Raw genomic sequence first — 21,302 nt, 5'->3', positions numbered from 1 at the left:
GTATAAAGGAGCATCCAGAAAAGACCTAGTCCTTTCATATCTGTGGATAATCCAGCGGTTTGAGAACAACAAGTAAACTGCAAGGATTTTTGGTGCTTCAGACTGTACTGAATTTTTCACTGCTTTCACAAATGCAAGTTAAAACTGTACTATGCAAAATAGAAGCCATATATCAACAACATTCAGAAACGCCGCTGACTTCTCTGGGCTCAGACTGATCTGAAATAGACTGAAAAGAGAAACCATGTATTGCTGTCTGACGTGTCCATCTTTTAGATTGTTCATTAAAATCATGGTCATCAAGATTGTTACCCATATAAAGTTCAAAAGCCAGGGTCTGTCATGGTACAGGCATAATTTAGTGCCAATGGCATGGGTAACTTGCACATCTGTAAAAGGCAAAGACTCCCATTGAAAATGTGTTTCAAATATGTGTTAAAACATTTTTTGGGCTTAATTTAATTTAAATAATAAGATATCTCCTTTTCTACGTCTTCTACATACACAAATGTGGTACTGACTGGAATTGTAGAATCAGCATTTTCCACAGAATGTCTCCCCTCTGACAGAAAAAGTGATATAAAATTACACCATGCATTTTTTAAACCAGCAATAACTATAAATTCTAATGGTTTTACATTAAGGTTGTAGAATAACCAAACTGAACTAAGCTGAACTGGACATAATTAAAATACTAGGAATAATATATTAGTTAATATAATAATTAAAATAAAATCAGCTAGATTCTTGCTGCTGCCAAATAATTCAAATAGAATTTCCCAAAGCACCCTGACACTTATTTTCTTCTATAAGAGAAACCCCATTGGCTCCACAGCTGTAGGGTTGGCTCCCATGCTGGGCCGCAGTGTTGGGTTACTCTAATTGCTGGTAATCAACCTGCTGCCTCCATTGTTCCACTACCTGGTTGATGTCTGCCGTTTACAATGAAGGCCGATGAACCCCAGAGACAGAGGGCCACAGGTCAGTCACTTTCACAACAAACTGCATTTATGTAGATTTGCAAAACCAGGTTTTTCATAGCATTCCAAAATATTTTTGATTTAAATTTGCTTTTTGTTAAAGTTTCTTTATTGTTGTTGATTTGCAAAAAAGTGTATAAATATCAGTATGCTAACTCAACTTTCATAATAATTTTCATCACCTTTATCAGAGATTTTTATAAAAAATATAATTTTGTACAAACTAAATGAGACAGTTTGGCTAATCAGACATAAACAGGCGTGTCAACGTTTTTCCTCATCACACAGATTTAGAGATTAAACCAACTGCAGAGTGTTTGGTCTGATTGTGAGATGTGGGCTTGTATCTAGTTTTTGGATTGGATGTATCGTTTCTGTGTGGCAACCATTCAGTGTTATTTTTTCCCACAGGAATGAAACACGGAATGTTCAACATCCTGAAACTGAATTATTCTTCTTATTAAAACCTATTCCACCAATATTCCACCAAAGTCTATAACAACCTCCTAAAATGTCATAACAATTGCCTAGCAACACCCTACTTGCAACCACCTTAAATAGCATTATACCCATATGACAGTACCCTAGCAGCAACCTAGCAACCACCTAGCAACCACTTAATATGTCATAGCAATTGCCTAGCAACACCCTACTAGCAACCACCTTAAATAGCATTATACCCATATGACAGTACCCTAGCAGCAACCTAGCAACCACCTAGCAACCACTTAATATGTCATAGCAATTGCCTAGCAACACCCGACTGGCAAACACCTTAAATAGCATTATCACCACATAGCAGTACCCTGTCGGCAACCCAGCAACTACCTAGCAACCACCTGGAAAAACAGAGTAAAGGTATAGAAAACCATGGCTAATACCTGACTACCTGAAATACCATAACAACTACCTAGCAACACCCTAGCAACCACCTGGAAACACCTAGCAACACCCTTACAACCACCTAGCAACACACTTCAGTAAATTCTTCAGTAAATCCACTTTTCTAGTTTAATTTTCCATTTATTCAGAGAGAATAGAGCATATGGACTTCATCTCTTCAAATTAAAATGCACTTGTAGTTAATGTGGATGTTCCCATTTTTGTGTTTACAAGCAAAACGCAAAAAAAAGGATGCATTGTTTCTGTGTAGCAACCATTCAACGTCATTTTTTCCCATAGGAATGAAACACGGAATATTCAACATCCTGAAACTGAATTCTTCTTCTTATTGAAACCTTATATTCCACCACAGTCTATGTGGACAAAAGTTTGTACACCCCCTATACCCTAGCTGCAACCAAGCAACCACCTAGCAACCACCTGGAAAACCACAGCAACCGCAAAGCAACTACTACGAGCAACCACCTAACAGCATTCTAGCAAGCACCTGGAATACTGGAAAACACTTGGAAAACCACAGTAAAGGCATAGCAAAACCATGGTTAATACCTGAATACCTGAAATATCAGAGTAGCCACCTAGCAACCATCTAATATGTCATAGCAATCACCTAGCAACCACAAAAAACTACAAGTTAAAAGGAAGATCCTGGTATAGGTATGCGAGTAAGATGTCTTTCATTTTTGACAGATGACCAAACTCAACCGGCATTGTCGCGACCCTTTGCCCTCACAATGCATTGTGAAGGGATCTGCTGAACAACAGTGGCCTTTGTGTGCTGAAGGATCATGGCAGGCATAGAAAGAGACAGAAGATCGCTCCATTAGAGTCCACTCTGTGGGACAACTTGGACTTTTATATCTTCTCATTGTGTCCAGGCTCCCTGAGGACAGTGGGTAATGAGAGAAAATTGGGCTGAGGTCAAGGATGATTAATTCCATTGGCCACGTCTCATGGTTTTCATACCTGGCCTGACAGGTCGGCCTGTCTGAAGCTTCGCTTTGAGCAATGTGAGACACAGAGCGGGACACAGAGCTGTTTTCAGCTACCTTCAACAGACAGACAGCATGTGTCTTCCTTCTAGTGTCAATCAATCAGTTCAACCCAGACTCACTTCCTTTCCATGATGGACATCAAATAGGATGAGAGAAGGGTCGAGTCACGGCCTTCTTTCATAAACCAGAGTAATACTGATCTAAAACCTGTCTATGACTATTATAATAGGGTCAAACTCAGAGACAGAGGGCCACAGGTCAGTCACTTTCACAACATACCCTATCGGGTTTTTCATAGCATTCCAAAATATTTTTGATTTAAATTTGCTTTTTGTTAAAGTTTCTTTATTGTTGTTGATTTGCAAAAAATAAATATCAGTATAAATATCAGTATGCTAACTCAACTTTCATAATAATTTTCATTACCTTTATCAGAGATTTTTTAAAAATATAATTTTGTACAAACTAAATGAGACAGTTTGGCCAATCAGACATAAACAGGTGTGTCCACATGTTTTTCCTCATCACACAGTTTTAGAGATCAAACCAACTCCAGAGTGTTTGGTCTGATTGTAAGATGTGGGCTTGTATCCAGTTTTTGGATTGGATGTATCGTTTCTGTGTAGCAACCATTCAGTGTCATTTTTTCCCATAGGAATGAAACACGGAATGTTCAACATCCTGAAACTAATTATTATTCTTCTTATTAAAACCTTATATTCCACCAAAACAAAAGTTGTAGACCAAAGTTTGCACACCCCCTATACCCTAGCTGCAACCATGCAACCACCTAGCAACCACCTGGAAAACCACAGCAACCGCAAAGCAACACCATGGCTGCTACTAGCAACCACGTAGCAGCATTCTAGCAAGCACCTGGAATATATATGAACTGCTTAGTAACACCCTAGCAACCATATCGTATGTCATAGCAACTGCATAGCAATGCAGAGTAATACTGACCTAAAACCTGTCTATGACTATTATAGTAGGGTCAAACGTCTCTGACCTCAAAACAACTCTTTACACTCTTAAAAATGATGGTTCTTCAAGGGTTCTTTAGCAAAGAAAATGGTTCTATATAGTACTGTGAACATTCAAAGAACCCTTTGCATGACTGAAGGGTTCTTTGCATCATTAAATGGTTCCCCTTCAAATTGGTGGAGACTGTACTGAAGATGGTTCTATATAGAACTTTTTTGAAAAGGGTTCCGTATAGCACCATAAAGGGTTCTACTATCATTACGATATATGTCAAGCTTGTAACTATAGAAGAACCCTTTTTGGTGCTATATAGAACCCATTTCACAAAGGTTCTATACAGCAACATCTACAGCACAGAGAACCCTTTGCATGATGACCCCTCTAGTTGACGCTTGGCATTGGACATGGTGACCTTAGGCTCATGTGCGGCTGCTCCGTTCTACTGGTCAGTGCATGACTGAACGGTTCTTTGCATCATTAAATGGTTCTTCTTCAAAAGGATGGCAAATGTGCTGTAGATGGTTCTATACAGAACCTTATTGAAAAGGGTTCAATATAGCACCAGAAAGGGTTCTACTAACATTACGATATATGTCAAACTTGTAACTATAGAAGAACCCTTTTTGGTGTTATATAGAACCCTTTTCACAAAGGTTCCATACAGAAACATCTACAGCACATTCCCCAGCAATCTAAAGAACCCTTTCACGATGCAAAGAACCCTTTGATCCTGCAAAAAAATGCACTTAGCATATAGGGCCCTTTTGTAGTTCTACAACTACAGATTGCAGTCCATCTGTTTATCTGCATTGGACATGGTGACCTTAGGCTCATGTCCAGCTGCTCCGTTCTACTGGTCAATGCTTTTTTGCATAGATACAAGCGGTATGACAGCAATAGGTGCATCTTAAAGTAGCTGAATACACTAATTTGAAGGTCAGGATACTTTTGGACATACACTCTTAAAAAATGTGGTTCTTCAAGGGTTCTTTAGCAGAGAAAATGGTTCCTTATAGTACTATGAACACTCAGAGAACCCTTTGCATGATTGAAGGGTTCTTTGCATCATTAAATGGTTCCTCGTCAAATTGATGGAGAATGTGCTGTATTTGATTTCCTCAGGTTAACCAGAAGTGGAGGATCCCACTCGATGCTTGTTTGGTTCTCATGGTTGAAAAAGCCCAAACAAGAACTAACAAACTCAGCTATGGTGTGAAACGTTACTACAACAGTTTCCCAGCTCAGACTCTGGACACAGTCTGGTGGTTTTCTTGCTCATCATAAACCAACAATCAAAGACCTTCCAGGCTCTAATTGAATGTTAGAGCATGAAAAACATGCAGATGGACCCTGGAGTTGGAGACGCTGGTCCATAATGTTCTTCCATATTCATACAGGCTCACTCAGTTTGTTGGTTCTTGGTCATTTTAAAGCTAAATCTGGAACGCTGGGTTTTTCAGGTTTTTGTTCTTATCGGTGTGGAAGCAGCTTATTACTGTCAGCAGGGGGGCTTCCTGGACCCATCTCCTCACTCTGAAGAACGCCCAGAGAGCACCGAGGGTTCAGCTAATGGAACAGGCAATGCCGAAGCTGGGGAAGGTAAAAGTATTCATTGAGAAGTGTTTGGTGGACAGAAAGTGGTTTTGAACAGCCTGGAAAATAATATTTGATATCAAATATGTCATTTCTCACGCTTGCCTGTCCACTCACCACTCATAGTAAGTGTCGTCCGGTGCTGTTGCCAGTGTGTAATGAGGACTAGGCCTGTATTTCTTCCTACTTATCTATTCAGGAGGCACTTGCTTCTCCAAGCAGCTTCTCTAGCTGTGAAAGCATACTTAGCTGATGATGAATCAATATTAGTCCTAATGAACGTAATGAGTAATGTACATTTCCATGAATGTACTGGGTCTAAATCATTAGGAGACAACGGCCCAATTTCTTTTTTCACCCCTCCTCTTGTTTTCGAGTGTCATCTTGCCTCTTGAACTGAGTTACAAGAGGTAGTGGTTGAAATGTTCCTCTATTAAATGGGACCCTCAAATAAAAAGAGCATTACTTCATTAACAGCTACCAGCGCTGCTCTGTAGGCGACCCTGCCAGTCTGCAGTGACAGCAGAGGAGGGTAAAGTTCAGCTCCTCACTGCTGGGCTTTAGTTACATTTAGGGAATCATATGATTTCAAAGAGGGGGGCAATTATTTATTATCACCACCCCTAATTCTTCAGTGATATAAGGCTGAAGTCATTTATTTGCTTACTTCTTGTTTGAAAAAAATCAGATAAAAATTGCTGGTAGTATGCTGATGACAGTAGCTAGCTAGCTATATTTCCCATTCCACCTTAAATGGAGCAGCAGTTCTGAGTCCTGAGGTGCCAGAATGTAACTGCTGCACCATTTAAGGTGGGACGGGAAATTTGTTATGAGGAAAATAATGATAATACACTGAAACGACATTAAACCAAGATGATACAGTGGTTACCGTAATTTTTTAACAGAGAAAATACTCAGCTGCGTGTGTGGGTTTCTATCTATCTGTCTGTCTGTTTATCTATCTATCTATCTATCTATCTGTCTGTCTGTCTGTCTGTCTGTCTGTCTATCTATCTATCTATCTATCTATCTATCTATCTGCCTGTTTATCTATCTATCTATCTATCTATCTATCTATCTATCTATCTATCTATCTATCTATCTGTGTCTGTCTGTCTATCTATCTGTCTGTCTATCTGTTTATCTATCTGTCTGTCTGTCTGTCTACCTACCTGTTTATCTAATTGTCTATCTATCCATCTATCTGTCCATCTGTCTATCTATCTATCTATCTATCTATCTGCCTGCCTATCTGTCTTTCTGCCTGCCTATCTACCTGTTTATCTAACTGTTTATCTAACCGTCTATCTATCCATCTGTCTGTCTGTCTGCCTACCTGCCTGCCTATCTGTTTATCTATCTGTCTGTCTGTCTGTCTACCTGTTTATCTAATTGTCTATCTATCCATCTATCTGTCCATCTATCTATCTATATGTCTGCCTGCCTATCGGTCTTTCTGCCTGCCTGTCTATCTACCTATCTATCTGTTTATCTGTCTATCTATCTGTCTGTCTGTCTGCCTGCCTGTTTATCTATCTGTCTATCTATCCATCTGTCTGTCTATCTATCCAACTGTCTATCTATCTATCTATCTATCGATCTATCTATCAATCTATCTATCGATCTATCTATCTATTTATCTATCTATCTGTTTGTCTGTCTGTCTGTCTGTTTATCTATCTGTCTGTCAGTCTACCTATCTATCCATCTGTCTGTCTGTCTATCCATCTTTCTGTCTATCCAACTGTCTATCTATCTATCTATCTATCTATCTGTCTGTTTGTCTGTCTGTCTGTCTGTTTATCTATCTGTCTCTCTGTCAGTCTACCTATCCATCCATCTGTTTATCTGTTCATCTAACTGTTTATCTGTCTATCTATCCAACTGTCTATCTATTCAACTGCCTATCTATCTATCTGTCTGTCTATCTATCTATCTGTCTATATAATACATGCTGTAAGACACTGGAGACACATCTGAAGTGGTTCAGGTGTTTTTAATCATTGCTACAGTAACAGTCTACTCCAGTGGGAGGATGAATACAGCAGTGTTAGTAGAGCAGGACATAAAAACAGTTACAGTCAAAAAGACCAATTCTGGTGAAGACCAACGCTGTGAACTCGGAGCTTCACTGCTTCAACTGAGCTTCTCCCTGCAATCTGTGATGCTCTCTGAGCCTGAAAAGGAATCAGACAGGGGCTGTGAGAAACTCACATCTGCAATCTGCAGTTATGCTCTGCTCTTAATATCCACATTAAAGGGCCCGTGTGCTACAATTTTTGTGTATTTTTATCATTTTCCCTCGATGAATGACATTTGTGTAGTTTTATGCACCACAGCCATAATTCATTTTTTTCAACTTCTGAATTGAACAGCCTGTTTTTGTTACTCTGACTAAAATATTCAAATGACCTCTGTTCTGATTGGCTGACCCGTTTTGTGCCTCATTCAAAAAGCAGAACGAAGCTTAAACACTCCTTATAACTCCTGTGTGAATGGGCGGGGCTAAACTGCTGGGGTCGGAACTGGATGCCATAGGTTTCCATATATGGAGTGTAAGGACTAGAGTGATGTTATCAGTGATATGGGCCCTTTAAGGTGCACTAGGTGGAAACAAAATGCTCATATCACATTAAAAATAAAACCCACCTGACTGCATTGATCTTGATGAAGCCAGAGGCATCGCAGGGGTCGTAATCTCCTTGCACGTCCATGCTGGGAGGAGAGAAGAGAGAGATCATTTACATCACTGTTTAGCATCAGACTTTTCTCTCAAAAACTGTTTGGAATGGCGATGGAAAAAAAACAAAAAACGAAACTAGAAAAAAAAGCTCCGCCAAGACACTTTTGGTGTCTGATATTGGCTCCTTTAATTTTGCATTGGAGCTACGAGACTAAGGCCACATTCACATTACCAGGCTGAAGTGGCACAAATCAGATTTTTTGCTCTAATGTGACTCAGATCTGATGTTTTCAGGGCTGTTTGGACACAAATCTGATCTTTTCAAATCCGCCCTGAGCCACTTTCATATGTGGTCCTAGATTGGATACGTATCCGATTCGTGGCCATGCGACCTTAATGAGACGCTCAGATTGAAATTCAAGTGCTTTAATAATATAATTTAATAATAAGCATGGCTATAACATGTAATGCATATTTATAAATATTTATAGCCATGTTTATAATGCCTTATGAATGCATTATAACATGTTATGAATGTGTTTATAGATGCTTATAAAGGTGACATTCATAGAAAGCGTTACCAAACACTTTCTATGAATGTCACCTTTGTAAGTAAAGTGAAGCGTACTGTACTAAAGCCTCCTCCAGTGTTAAGAGTGAGGCTTCAAGTTGAAGTATTTACTGAAGGATTTACTGAAACACTAAAACATTCACAGTAAAACACATTACAGGCTTCAAATGTCAGAGTTTAAACTAGAGCTGCCATCAGTGTTTTACCCAATGTGGGAAAGGTAATGTTCACCACCGTTAGCTTGGTATTTGTCTTTACTTTATGCTCTCCAAGCTGGGACTGACTTCTTTGGCACTGACAGTATAACATGTTATTAACACTACTTATAATGCATTATATTAACAATTCATAATGTATAATAAACATGGCTATAAAGTGTAATTCAGTGTAATTGTTTTTATAAATATTTATAACCATGTTTATAATGCCTTATGAATATATTATAACATGTTATAAATGTGTTTATAGATGCTTACAAATGCAACATTCATAGAAAGTGTTACCGAAATTTCTTCTTAAAACCCACTTACACAGCTTTTACGAAGGTTTGGTAAGAACAGAATCTACACACTGAACAGTTCTGAGGTTTCAGAACACGTCATGAATCTGATGTAGACTTTTGCTTAAGACCTTTTTAAAAACAAATCTAAGAAAAAACTTTTAAGTTTTATTCATTTTGAATGAGACCCATTGATCGTCTGAGGGTATTTTCCCCCATTCTTCACCCCATTTCATCTATTTTTTGTGTATGTCTGTGTTTGTGTAGGTCATATAGTAAACGCGCCCACATAAAACACAGTTTTCGATCTTATTTAAGTTTCCTGAATCTGAGTTATGCAGCTCTGCCTCTCCTCTCTGTTTCTCTATTTCAGCCTGACTAATGTGAGACATTATCAGAGTCTCTGAGCTCCGCTGGACGGACCTCGTGATTTTCTCTCTCTTTTCAGGTGTCGTTTCTCTTCTGTGCTTTGTAATTACTGTAGTTTCTACCGACTGAGGGGAGCACGACTGCTTTCAGCTGCACACAGACTGCTGGCGTGGAGTCTAATACAACAATTAGGCCTTTTGGGAAGAAGTAGTGGAGGATAAAGACGCACACAAAAGTTGGAGAAAAGAATCTCCAGCTGACTGAAACGACTGAATGCAGCGAGAGACGAACACGTCAGACTCACTTCCCCACCTTCCTCATGCTTGTGTGTGTGTGTGTGTGTGTGTGTGTGTGAGTGTGTAATGGGTGGTGAGACGCATTGTGACATTTTCTTCAGGATCAATACAGCGTGTGGAGCGCACCACTGTGCTAATGACACTATTTACTGACTCCTGTAGAGTCACTGCAGGGAGAGAGAGAGAGAGAGAGAGAGAGAGAGAGAGAGAGAGAGAGAGAGAGAGAGAGAGAGAGAGAGAGAAGGTAAAAAATAGACAGTGTGAAGAAAAGGAAAGGAATGAATGAATGCAGAAAAAAGAAGAGAAGAAAGAAAGAAAGAAAGAAAGAAAGAAAGAAAGAAAGAAAGAAAGAAAGGAATGAATGAATATAGAAAGAAGAAAGCAAGAAAAAAGGGGCAGAAAGAAAGAGACAGAAAGAAGAAGAAAAAAGAAAGAAAGAAAGAAAGAAAGAAAGAAAGAAAGAAAGGGATGAATAAATATAGAAAGAAGAAAGCAAGAAAAAAGGGGCAGAAAGAAAGAGACAGAAAGAAGAAGGAAGAAAGAAAGAAAGAAAGAGACAGGAAGGAATGAAAGGAATGAATGAAAAAGAAAGAAAGCAAGAAAAAGAAAGAAATGAATGAATAAAGAAACAGAACAAATAAACAAACAAACAATAATATAAATAAAAAGAAAAAGAAACAGTAGAAGAAGAAAAAGCGAGGGATGATTCATTAGACGTGTGAGAAACAGAGAGATTCTCTTCTTTCGTTGGACTCTCTGCACGTTCACATCTTCTTGAACGTCTCATTCGAACTCAAAGAAATGTCCGATAAGGCGCTGCTGCAACTCAACACCGGGCGGTCAGTCCGCTGAGCCCCAGGGCGCCGACACCTGCTGGAGCTGACTGACCCTTCAATCACTGTCCTCTCTCCTCCACACTTAACCAGCACCACACACACACACACACACACACACACACACACACAGCCAGCAGGGCCATTAGGAAGAGGAGAAGAGTGGACATATGGATGCTTCACCGTGGTCACTGAGCTCGGCCCGAGGGCACACAGGGGTCAGCACAATGAATACACTCACTGTTCTCTCAGCACAGAGAGAGAGACAGAGAGAGAGACAGAGAGACAGACAAAGAGACAGACAGAGAGACAGACAGACAGAGAGAGAGAGAGACAGAGAGACAGACAGAGAGAGAGAGAGAGAGAGAGAGAGAGAGAGAGAGAGAGAGTTTTCACATATCTGTGTGTTGGCTAAAGTTTTGTCCTTCCTCAGAGATGACTGAGTGACGTCTGTCTGTGCAGCGGTCAGATCATCAATAAACTCAATAGCTAAACGCCCCAAACGTACATACATATGTGCATATGTACACATATGCGTGTGTGTAGGCACGTATGATGTATATATACATGTACGTTATATTTATTGCATTTATTAATTATGGGATTTTTTTACTGAGCAAATAAATACTTACTGTGCGAATTGAATTAAATTGAATTTGAGGTAAATTTACAGGAGGATTTACTATGGAAATGAATGAGTGTGTGTGTGTGTGAGTGTGGGTGAGTGTGTGTGTGTGTTTATGTATATACATAAACACACACACACACACACACACACACACTCACACTCACACACACTCACACACACACACACACACACACACACACACACAAACGCTGTTCTATTCTTGTAAAAATGATTTTTCTAAAATGTTTGTTTTCTTATTGCCTACTACCTAAGTTTTCACTTCATTTTAATGTGTTTTTATTACATATTTTATTGACATTTTATGCCTGTTTTCTATTTGAGCTGTTATTTTTTATTTTAATTTTTTATTATTTAATATAAATCTTGTCTTAATGATTTTCATTTGTTTTAAATTTCATTTCAACTTTTTCAGTCTCTTGCAATTTTCTCAGCTGAGTCACCCTCAATGTACTTCTGAGTCAAAATAAAGGTTGATTGATTGATTGATTGATTGCTATAGTTACATAACAGTTTTACTCTTTCAGTTTAAAAACGCTTCGTAAAAAGCACTTTACAAAGCCAGGGCATTCTGTAGGTTCTGTAGGGTTCTGTACAGTTCTGTACATTGGCCTGTTTTTCTCTGGTTCTCCTACATTGGCCTGTAAGTGTACAAAAACAAGCAAACACAGTGATGGTGGTCACCTGACGAGCTCCTCGTTGTAGAGGGACCTGGGTGACTCTCGGCCCAGGACGTAGACGTGGCCTTTAAACACAGACAGCTGCACCTTCCCCTCCACTTTCTCCTGAGATTTAGCAATGCAGTGGCGAACAAACTCGCACTCCGGACTGTACCAGAAACCTGCCGGGGAGGGAGGAGGCAGCCGTTAGTCAAAAGAGCAGAAAAACCGTAGAAAAAGAAGATTCCATACAGCAGCATCAGGCCTGTCATTTCATTCTCACCTCCTAAACCCACCTGCACACAATAACAGGTGGATTAACACAGTTTTGTAACTAGTCGTTGAGTTGACAGTCAGAAAATGAATAAAAAAAGCCAAACTTATCTGACACTGGTATTTGTTTCTGGCTTAAGCACAGCTGCATCTACAGTAACCCATAGATATACATACCTATATGCTGCGTTGTCTGTTGTTCTCTATCTGAGGCGATACGTCTGCACGTCCACCATGTTGGAGAGGTCAAGATCCGCTTGTGAACAGATTCTCTTGTATTGAGAGACGAAGAGTCTCAGGATTAAATCAGCCACAACTTCCTTATTACTCAACCGATTTTCACCAAATCTGTTTAGTTATAATCCTCAGACTCAGATTAATCTGGGCTGCACGGATCTGCTCTCGGTAGCTTTTATTACTTTAATAACTGATCGTGATAATTAGCCGTCCGGACCAGCAGGAAAGTATTCAGTCTGCAACTGACATTAAAAACCGAGTTTAGCGCGAGAAACAGAATCAGACACATCAGCAGATCCATCAATGTGTGAATCACTTCTAATCTTAATACACATAAACATAAAATAAACCCCCAAACACAGTGAGAATTGTGTTACAAAGTGTTATTAAAGGAAGAGGTGATGAAACACAGTGGTAAACAGGCCCCCGTCCCGACTTTTTTGGAACGTGTTGCTGGCATCAAATTCAAAATGAGCAAATATTTTTCAAAAAACAATAAAATTTCTCAGTTTCAACATTTGATATGTCGTCTTTGTAGTATTTTTATTTAAATATATGGTTTACATGATTTGCACATCATTCCATCCTATTTTTATTTACATTCTGCACAGCAACTTTTTGGAAATGGGGTTGGATATCGTGCGTTTTTATAAATCAGATTTCTATTGAGTGACTGATGTGACCATTTATCCGTCTGGAAACAGGAATATCTGACTTTCTCGCTGCTCCGCTCTGCAGCACAAACGCTGTGTGTATGAAAGGCCAGCGCGTTTGAGCTGTAATGCTCAAGCTGCTGTGATGCGCATGCAGAGGCAGTAAGTGTAAATCAGGCCTGAGGCTCCTAAAAAGAATGGAAGCTGTATTAAAAGTAAAGTGTGGACACACTGAATACTGAAACGTTTGATATTATATTTAGTTATTGTGTCATTTTCTGTTATATGTTTTATGTTTTTTATCCCGACACTGAAAAATGAACAACTTGTAATTAATAGTCATTTTGAAGCCCCCTGACTTGCACACAGATCTGCACATTACAGAATATTATAATTATTATTATCCATAATTATTATTATCATAACCAGACAAGGGTCATTCTACAAAAACGTCTATTTTTGTGTCCCTAGCGTTTACAGATATATTACACTTCAAAAAACATGTTAGGTTTACAATTTATTTATATTTTAAAATAAAACAATAAGTTATTTTAACAATTACACCTTCTTGAGCCTCAATTTAGCAATACTGGTTTATAAATCAATCATATAGAATTCCAAGCACCACAGAAGAGCTCGTCCTCACAGTCATGTGTGAAGGCTGAGGCCATATTTTGAGGTAAAAATATGTTTTTCTGCTATTTAACTGCAATAATCTACACATGACCATGAAATATATGATTTAAATGACAATATATAATATATATAATGAAAGTTGTTGTCTCCAGGAGTCGTGTCACTGGTGTTACTGCGTAACAAAAAATCTCTTATTTTGAAATAAAAGTCACACTGATGACATCACTTGACTTCCTTTTACCTGTTTTCTGAGGATCTATGAAGAAAAGCACATGGTGAGTCCACTGTGTCTTTCAGTTATCAGAGATTTTCTCATTCAGCTCATGATTTCATATGAAGCTTTTAGCTGAAGTCACTGGTGTGACCGACTTTATTCTGAGGTAATTGTGAAAAAATAGAACACAAATGGATTAAATTTCATATTTTAGTGGATATTCCATGACTGACAACATGTGGTTTGATGCTCTGTAGCAGCCGTTCTGTAAAATGCATTGTTCATTAAAAATGTCTCTGGTGTTCCCTTTCTTATGTGTAACACCAATGAGGATCAGTAACACCAGTGACTCCTATGGAGAGATAAGAAAGTGGACGTTTCTGTAGAATGACCCACAAACATTCCAAAGTGGGGGGAGAATCACCGCCTTCGCAATGCATCGATGCATTTTTACACCCCTAAAAATTACGTATCGAGTCGAAATCTTCCGATCTGTTGTGTAAAGATGTGAAAATGCACTCGCACACACAGAAGGGCAGACACACAGCCCCTCTCCTCTGAACGACACCCCCCTGGACAATCGTCTGCTATTAGTGTGTCCACTGAGGCCAGCGTATGCAGGTGCGTATGAAGCTGCGTGTCTGATCTCGACGTGGGGCAGCAGGCCGCCTCCGTTTCCCCAGTGGAAGACTCTAATGAGTTTAATCTGTGCGCCCCGTCCCGCTGTTCGCACCTTTGTAAGGTGCTCCGTCCCCCCCTCCCCCTTTCTCTACCATGCGGCTTTAATTGCAGAGGGACTGATCTGTAATCAGTCGCTAATGGAGCCAAATCCTATTATGACAGGGGTGGGCTGGGCCAGAGAGCAGCCTGCTGTCCGCTACAGAGGGATTAGGACACCTGAGCCAGAGAGAAAAGACAAACGGTGTGTGTGTGTGTGGGTGTGTGTGTGTGGGGGTGTGTGTGTGTGTGTGTGTGGGTGTGTGTGTGTGGGGGTGTGTGTGTGTAAAACAAGGAGGGAGGCTTATCTGGTCAGTGGATTAAAGGAAAAGTTGGACCAAAAATTCACATGTACCAATTTTTCCCCCCCTTATCCCAAATATAGATCCACCAAGACATGTTTGTTGTCTGAAGTTTGCTTCTTTAGTTTTGCGCTGGACCTACGATGCCAACATGAAGCGGACGGCAATTAGCATCATGCTGACCACGTAGCTAAAATCACATTCGCCTCGAGTTGTACACTGCAAAAAATGGTGTCTTGTCAAGTGAAATGATGTTAAATCCAGTCGATATATCCTATATTTCCCCATTTTGGGATGTTTGTGCTCTGATTATAAGATTATTTAGCTTATTTCTTGACTTTTTTTTACCTGTATTAAATAATTTTATCAAGTAAAATAATTTCACTATACTGGCAGATAATTTCAGCTCATTTCTTAAAACAAGCACAATTATCCTGCCAATAGAGTGAGATCATTTTACTTAACTTTACTTAAAACAAGTAAAAATGTCTAGAAATAATCTTAAATTAATATAATAAATCTTCTAGAAAGAAGCTAAATAATCTTAAACTAAGCTTACGACAATCTCAACAGGAGAAATATTAGATTTATTGACTATATTTAAGATAATTTTACTTGAAAACATACCACTTTTTGCAGTGTGTGACATTCTACTATCTAGGGCTGAAACAGTCATCCAACATTATCATTAATGTCAACAATAACAAATCATAAAAAAAAATTGTCGGTTTTTCATTTACATTTTCAAAGTGACCTCCAATCTTGAGCGAGTTAACACCTAAAGCTGAAGAGGGCAGCACTGGACTTTTAGTGTTGTAACTACAGGAACAGATACCCAAAGAAAAAGAACAGCCATGACTGAAAGTTAAAATAGAAGTAAAGCCAGAGCCGGTTTGTGAGGAGCGTGGCTGCTTCCTATTTCCCCCATTATATCAACAACATGGCTGCACAACAGCAGAGGGCGCCCGTGAGCGAGCCCTCAATGAATGGGAGTGAATGGAGCTCAACGGCTAAAAACAAAATAGTTTAGTTAAATAGTTAAAATAGTTTCTAATCACTGAACCAGAACTTTCCTTTAATTTTAGAGAGTAGAAGGATGGATTTCACTAAAACAGCGAAGAAAACTCACCTGTATGTTTCCTTTATTCTACAGCAAACGGGTTTTGGGCAGCAGGACACTAACATTACTGCTACTGAGTGCTGATTGGTTGGTGAGCAGAGCAGCTCATTGGCTGTTCGCGCTCACAGACGTCATAAACTGAAATAATATACACTACCGAGAGCAGATCCGTGCAGCCCAGATTAATCTGTGTCTGAGGATTATAACTAAACAGATTTGGTGAAAATCGGTTGAGTAGTAAGGAAGTTGTGGCTGATTTAATCCTGAGACTCATCGTCTCTCAATACAAGAGAATCTGTTCACAAGCGGATCTTGACCTCTCCAACATGGCGGACGTGCAGACGTATCGCCTCAGATAGAGAACAACAGACAACGCAGCATCTAGGAATGTATATCTATGAGTAAATGGTAACTTTCTCTACATGCTGCTGTTCTAAATCCAAACTACTGACAGAGTAGCGATTTGTCAGAATGAGCTAATGTCACCCTTACAAACACTAAAGCTCATCATGTTACATGACTAACATCAGTCACTGGAAAAACCTGACCCGCATCAATTTCTGTTAAAAGAAGTTTTTAGCAGCTACTTCAAAAAACATAACTGGATTTTCGGCAGCTCGTTCTGTCACAGCGTTACATATCACAGCTGTCAGAACAAAACCTCGTATCTCCAAAATGGTAACTTTACAGGAGACGGAAAAAACATCGGTAACACTTTCTATGAATGTCGCATTTGTAAGCATCTATAAACACATTTATAACATGTTATAATGTATTCATAAGGCATTATAAACATGGTTATAAATATTTATAAAAAAAGAATTACACTGAATAAAATTTTATAGCCATGTTTATTATACATTATGAATTGTTAATATAATGCATTATAAGTAGTGTTGATAACATGTTATAATGTCAGTGCCAAAGAAGTCAGTCCCAGCTTGGAGAGCATAAAGTAAAGACATATACCAAGCTAACGGTGGTGAACATTACCTTTCCCACATTGGGTAAAACACTGATGGCAGCTCTAGTTTAAACTCTGACATTTGAAGCCTGTAATGTGCTTCACTGTGAATGTTTTAGTGTTTCAGTAAATCCTTCAGTAAATACTTCAACTTGAAGCCTCACTCTTAACACTGGAGGAGGCTTTAGTACAGTACGCTTCACTTTACTTAGAGCGGACAAATACGACTTATGAGCTCTTATAATTTGTTATGAACAGTACTTATAATGTATTATGTTAACAATTCATAATGCATAATAAGCATGGCTATAATGTGTAATGCATTTTTATAAATATTTATAGCTATGTTTATAATGTCTTATGAATGCATTATAACATGTTATGAATGTGTTTATAGATGCTTACAAAAGGTGACATTCATAGAAAGTGTTACCAAAACATCTCTACTTTTAATGTAAGTCAATGGAACCAGAATTTTTTCCAAGTACTTTTGGGCCATTTCGTTTGATCCATTCATCATGAAGATACACACAATGTAAAGGGCACCAGGCGTTTTCAAGATATATTAATTAGCTACATCAAACTGGTTAATTAGCTTACAGTTCATGCTGTAAACATAGATTTCACATTATGGCTACGTTCACATTACCAGGCTGAAGTGGCACAAATCAGATTTTTTGTCCTAATGTGACTCAGATCTGATGTTTTCAGGGCTGTGTGGACACAAATGTGATCTTTTCAAATTCGACCTGAGCCACTTTAGCTACGTTCACATTACAAGCCTCGTTGCTCAAATCCGATTTTTTAATCAAATCCGATCTCTCTGACACGATGGTTCACACTCGTTTAAGCAAGTGATTCAAATCTGTCATTAATGTGACGAACCGGCGTCCTGAAACGACCCTCATGAGCTCATCCTACTCAGTAACGTCACGTGAACGAATCACGTGCATCATCAGCACAAACTAACGAGCAGAACGAGCTTCGCTGAGATCATTAACTCTGATCAGCTCTCAGCTTCATTATTAGAGCGAGACGAAGGAGAAAAAGGTGAGATGAGCTGCTTTTCCACCGTTTACAGGCTTTAACTTGTGTTTGGCGCTGCTGCCATGGTAACGCTGAATCGGATTTGAGCAAAGAGGCTTGTAATGTGAACAAAGCCTAAAAGTGCTGCTCACCTTGGAAACCTACTATTAGTCGATTAATTCATGTGAATAATCAAATATCAAAACATTCATGTTTTGCAGTCCGACTCCTTACCGTTGTATAGAAGCTCTGAGAACTTGATGCCCAGGCCTTGTTTGATGCGTCTGACCTCCCGGTCCATGGTGAACGTCTCAATGTCCAGGTGAGCGTGGTAGAGGATGGTGCCTCCTGGGGTTTCGTAGATACCTAAAAGATATAAGACCAAAACAAAGACACCATAAATTAGTTTTTAAGGAACACAGTGGAGCAATTTCATTGAAGAAAACCCACATTAACATCTGAGGACACTTGGCTTTTCATAATGTTTTTAATAACAATAACTTTGTTGCCTTTTCAGTTTGCTATTATAGACTAACATGTTAAAGCCTAAGCAGGTCTGTTTAAAGGAAAACAATATCACTCACAATATAAATATCGTTGTTGTCAGAGCAAAACCTCGTATCTCCAAAATGGTAACTTTACAGGAGAAGGAAAAAACATACTTTACTTTTAATGTAAGTCAATAGAACCAGAATTTTTCCCATGTAAATTTGGGCCGTTTCTTTTGGTCCATTCTTCATGATATTTACAGACAATTTAAAGAGCAAAAGGTTCTTTTAAATTATGCCAAAAAACTGAAAAATGACAAAAATGGAGATATGAGGTTTTGCTCCGATTGCAGCAATATGCTACTTTGGGAATAATAATTTTCCAATTTTCTCTCCAATTTAGTTGTATCCAATTCCACCCAATACTTAGGACTCTCCCAATCACATCAGCGCTAGGAGGGCGAAGGCAAACACAGGCTTCGAACTCATGCAACATCATGGGACAGCCTGAAGGGACGACATCACAAACCAGCATCTCAGATGCACACTGTCTGTACAGGAGTCTCAGGTCGAGGCATCATCATTATCATGACGGAGTCTGGTGACCAGTACACTGTCCATCAACTGCTTTGGACAGACTGATGAGCTAAAATGACAGGGTAAAAGCCCTCAGCTGCCAGGATCCACTGCCCCGGCTCTTCCTAACCTGCAATTTACACCTCCTGTATGGGTGCGCGGGTGTGAGGGGAGGGGGGTATTTAACCTATGCAGAAATGAAGCTGTCACTCAGCCGTCTAAACAGCAGAGAGGAAAGACGAGATGAGGAAAGAGTCACTTTTCCGATACGGATACTAAAACCTTGAGTATCGGCTGATAGTGGTAGAAGCGGCCAGGTTTTACTGGGGGGACTAAACGCCTGTTTCTCATTTTAACACAGAAATACAGACCCTGATCATCCAGTGAGTTTTATGGGTGCCTGCCCAGGGGCCCGAGCCACTAGTTGTCCCCCACGAGCTATTATGAGAAAATCTATAACAACAGTTTCACTCGCGGTGGGAACGTTACAAGCGGTACTCGCAAGTCCCGATGCTCACCGTGTTTTTCCTCAAATGTCACGTCAAGTCAAAGTTTATTTATATAGCACTTTTTACACCAGGTGTTGTCACAAAGCAGCTTTACAGAAAAAATCCGGGTCCGAGCCCCCATGAGTGTCGCCAATGGTGACAATGGCAGGAAAAACTCCCTAAGAGCAGGAGGAAGAAACCTTGAGAGGAACCAAGACTCAAAAGGGGAACCCATCCTCCTCTGGTCCACACCGGATAGCTATTGCTACCGGATTCATTTTCTCCTCCAATCACTGCTTAGCAACCATTATACTGTCCGCCATTACCTCGGTCAAGCTTACGCTTTTTCAGCACTGAGGTAGTTCCCCTGAATGTACTTTGAATTTGAAGCTACAGATATTTCAACACAGGGCCGCCGGAACCACAGTGGCGAGCGGGGATTCACCCCACCACTTTCCAAAGCACTGTGGCGACACCCCATGAGTCTTTGAGTTCAGGACATGACAAAAAAACCTCTGCTTTCTATAAACGGCATGAAGCACTGATCAGCATGAACAGACAGAGTAAAACTGAGCCACAGAACCAATCAGAATCATCATTTCAGCTGGGAGGTGCTGTCAGACCTGCCTTGGCTGGTGCGAACCTGTCCTACCTTTTCTTCAGTTTGGTTTTGACATAAGAAACTCCACCCTGATTCAGGCAGCATCAGCAACTGAGCCAAAGGAATTCAACACCAGAGCACGTTTTTCCAGACCACATTTTATCTGTACTGACTGCACAACCTGCTGCTTTAACATTTCACTGTTTCCAAACACTCACATACGTATTGATCAGAGGTTTAGCAGGGATGCAAGTTGGTTCCTGCACTGCGAGTTGCTGTAAATAACGAAAGACAAGCAATAAATTGATGACATGTGTTTGATTATGGATTTTGGAACAAATTTTTGGCCAAGCGACTTAATTTGGCATTTACTAAGATGATAAGCGTCTCTGTTTTTTGTTTCTCTGTTGTCATTGTGGTGAAGGTGAGAGTGTCAGGGCACTTGTAGTCTCGTCTGAGTCTAGCTGTCGGTCAAATCCGATCTTAAAAGTATCCATTTTCTGTTCTGTTTGAAATGGCTTGAGCGTCTCCTACAGCTGTCAAAAGTCGTTGCTTAGCACGACTTAACCCGTGATGTTCTGGTGAAATAACAGCACAGTTAGAACGACTCTCAACCAATCAGCTTGCATGGCCGTTGTATAAAGCCAAATAAATGTTGTATACAGCCAAATATAAAATGTCAGCCACCCAGGTTAAAAGTTGCATCCTCCTCCTACAGAATCGGACCTTAAAACCACTGTTGTACCTCTGAGGGAACATTTACATTGTTTGTACCTTGATGAATGAAAAATGTACCTGAACAGAACCTTTATTACTAACAGTGTACAAACAACAACCTAAATCTCAGTCCTTAAAACTAGGACTGGGCAATGTGGTACGGTACTGTGAGCAATTAAGTCATGATATGCTTTTCTGAGTTCATCATGGGTCAACATTTCATAAAAGGACCATTTATAAAGAGCCTGTATACAAGTGTATAGTTAAGTAATAGGACAC

At 39.6% G+C, this 21,302-nt stretch overlaps 1 protein-coding gene across 1 annotated transcript in view; it reads right to left on the bottom strand.

Moving 5' to 3' along the window:
- Nucleotides 1–7,432: 7,432 nt before the first annotated feature.
- ass1 (argininosuccinate synthase 1) overlaps nucleotides 7,433–21,302 on the bottom strand; it is a 55,604-nt gene continuing 41,734 nt past the window's right edge. Inside the window, exons 12-15 of the mRNA XM_036580707.1 lie at nucleotides 18,388–18,519; nucleotides 12,037–12,193; nucleotides 8,105–8,170; nucleotides 7,433–7,632 (exon numbers count right to left, since the gene is read on the bottom strand). Of these exons, the coding sequence (XP_036436600.1) occupies nucleotides 7,584–7,632; nucleotides 8,105–8,170; nucleotides 12,037–12,193; nucleotides 18,388–18,519 (404 nt within the window). The 3' untranslated portion in view covers nucleotides 7,433–7,583. The remainder of the gene's footprint in view (nucleotides 7,633–8,104; nucleotides 8,171–12,036; nucleotides 12,194–18,387; nucleotides 18,520–21,302) is intronic.

Source organism: Colossoma macropomum, unplaced genomic scaffold (genome assembly GCF_904425465.1).
Source record: "Colossoma macropomum unplaced genomic scaffold, Colossoma_macropomum, whole genome shotgun sequence".
In the NCBI taxonomy this organism is placed as follows: Eukaryota; Metazoa; Chordata; class Actinopteri; order Characiformes; family Serrasalmidae; genus Colossoma; species Colossoma macropomum.
This window is presented reverse-complemented; position numbering and strand designations above follow the sequence as displayed.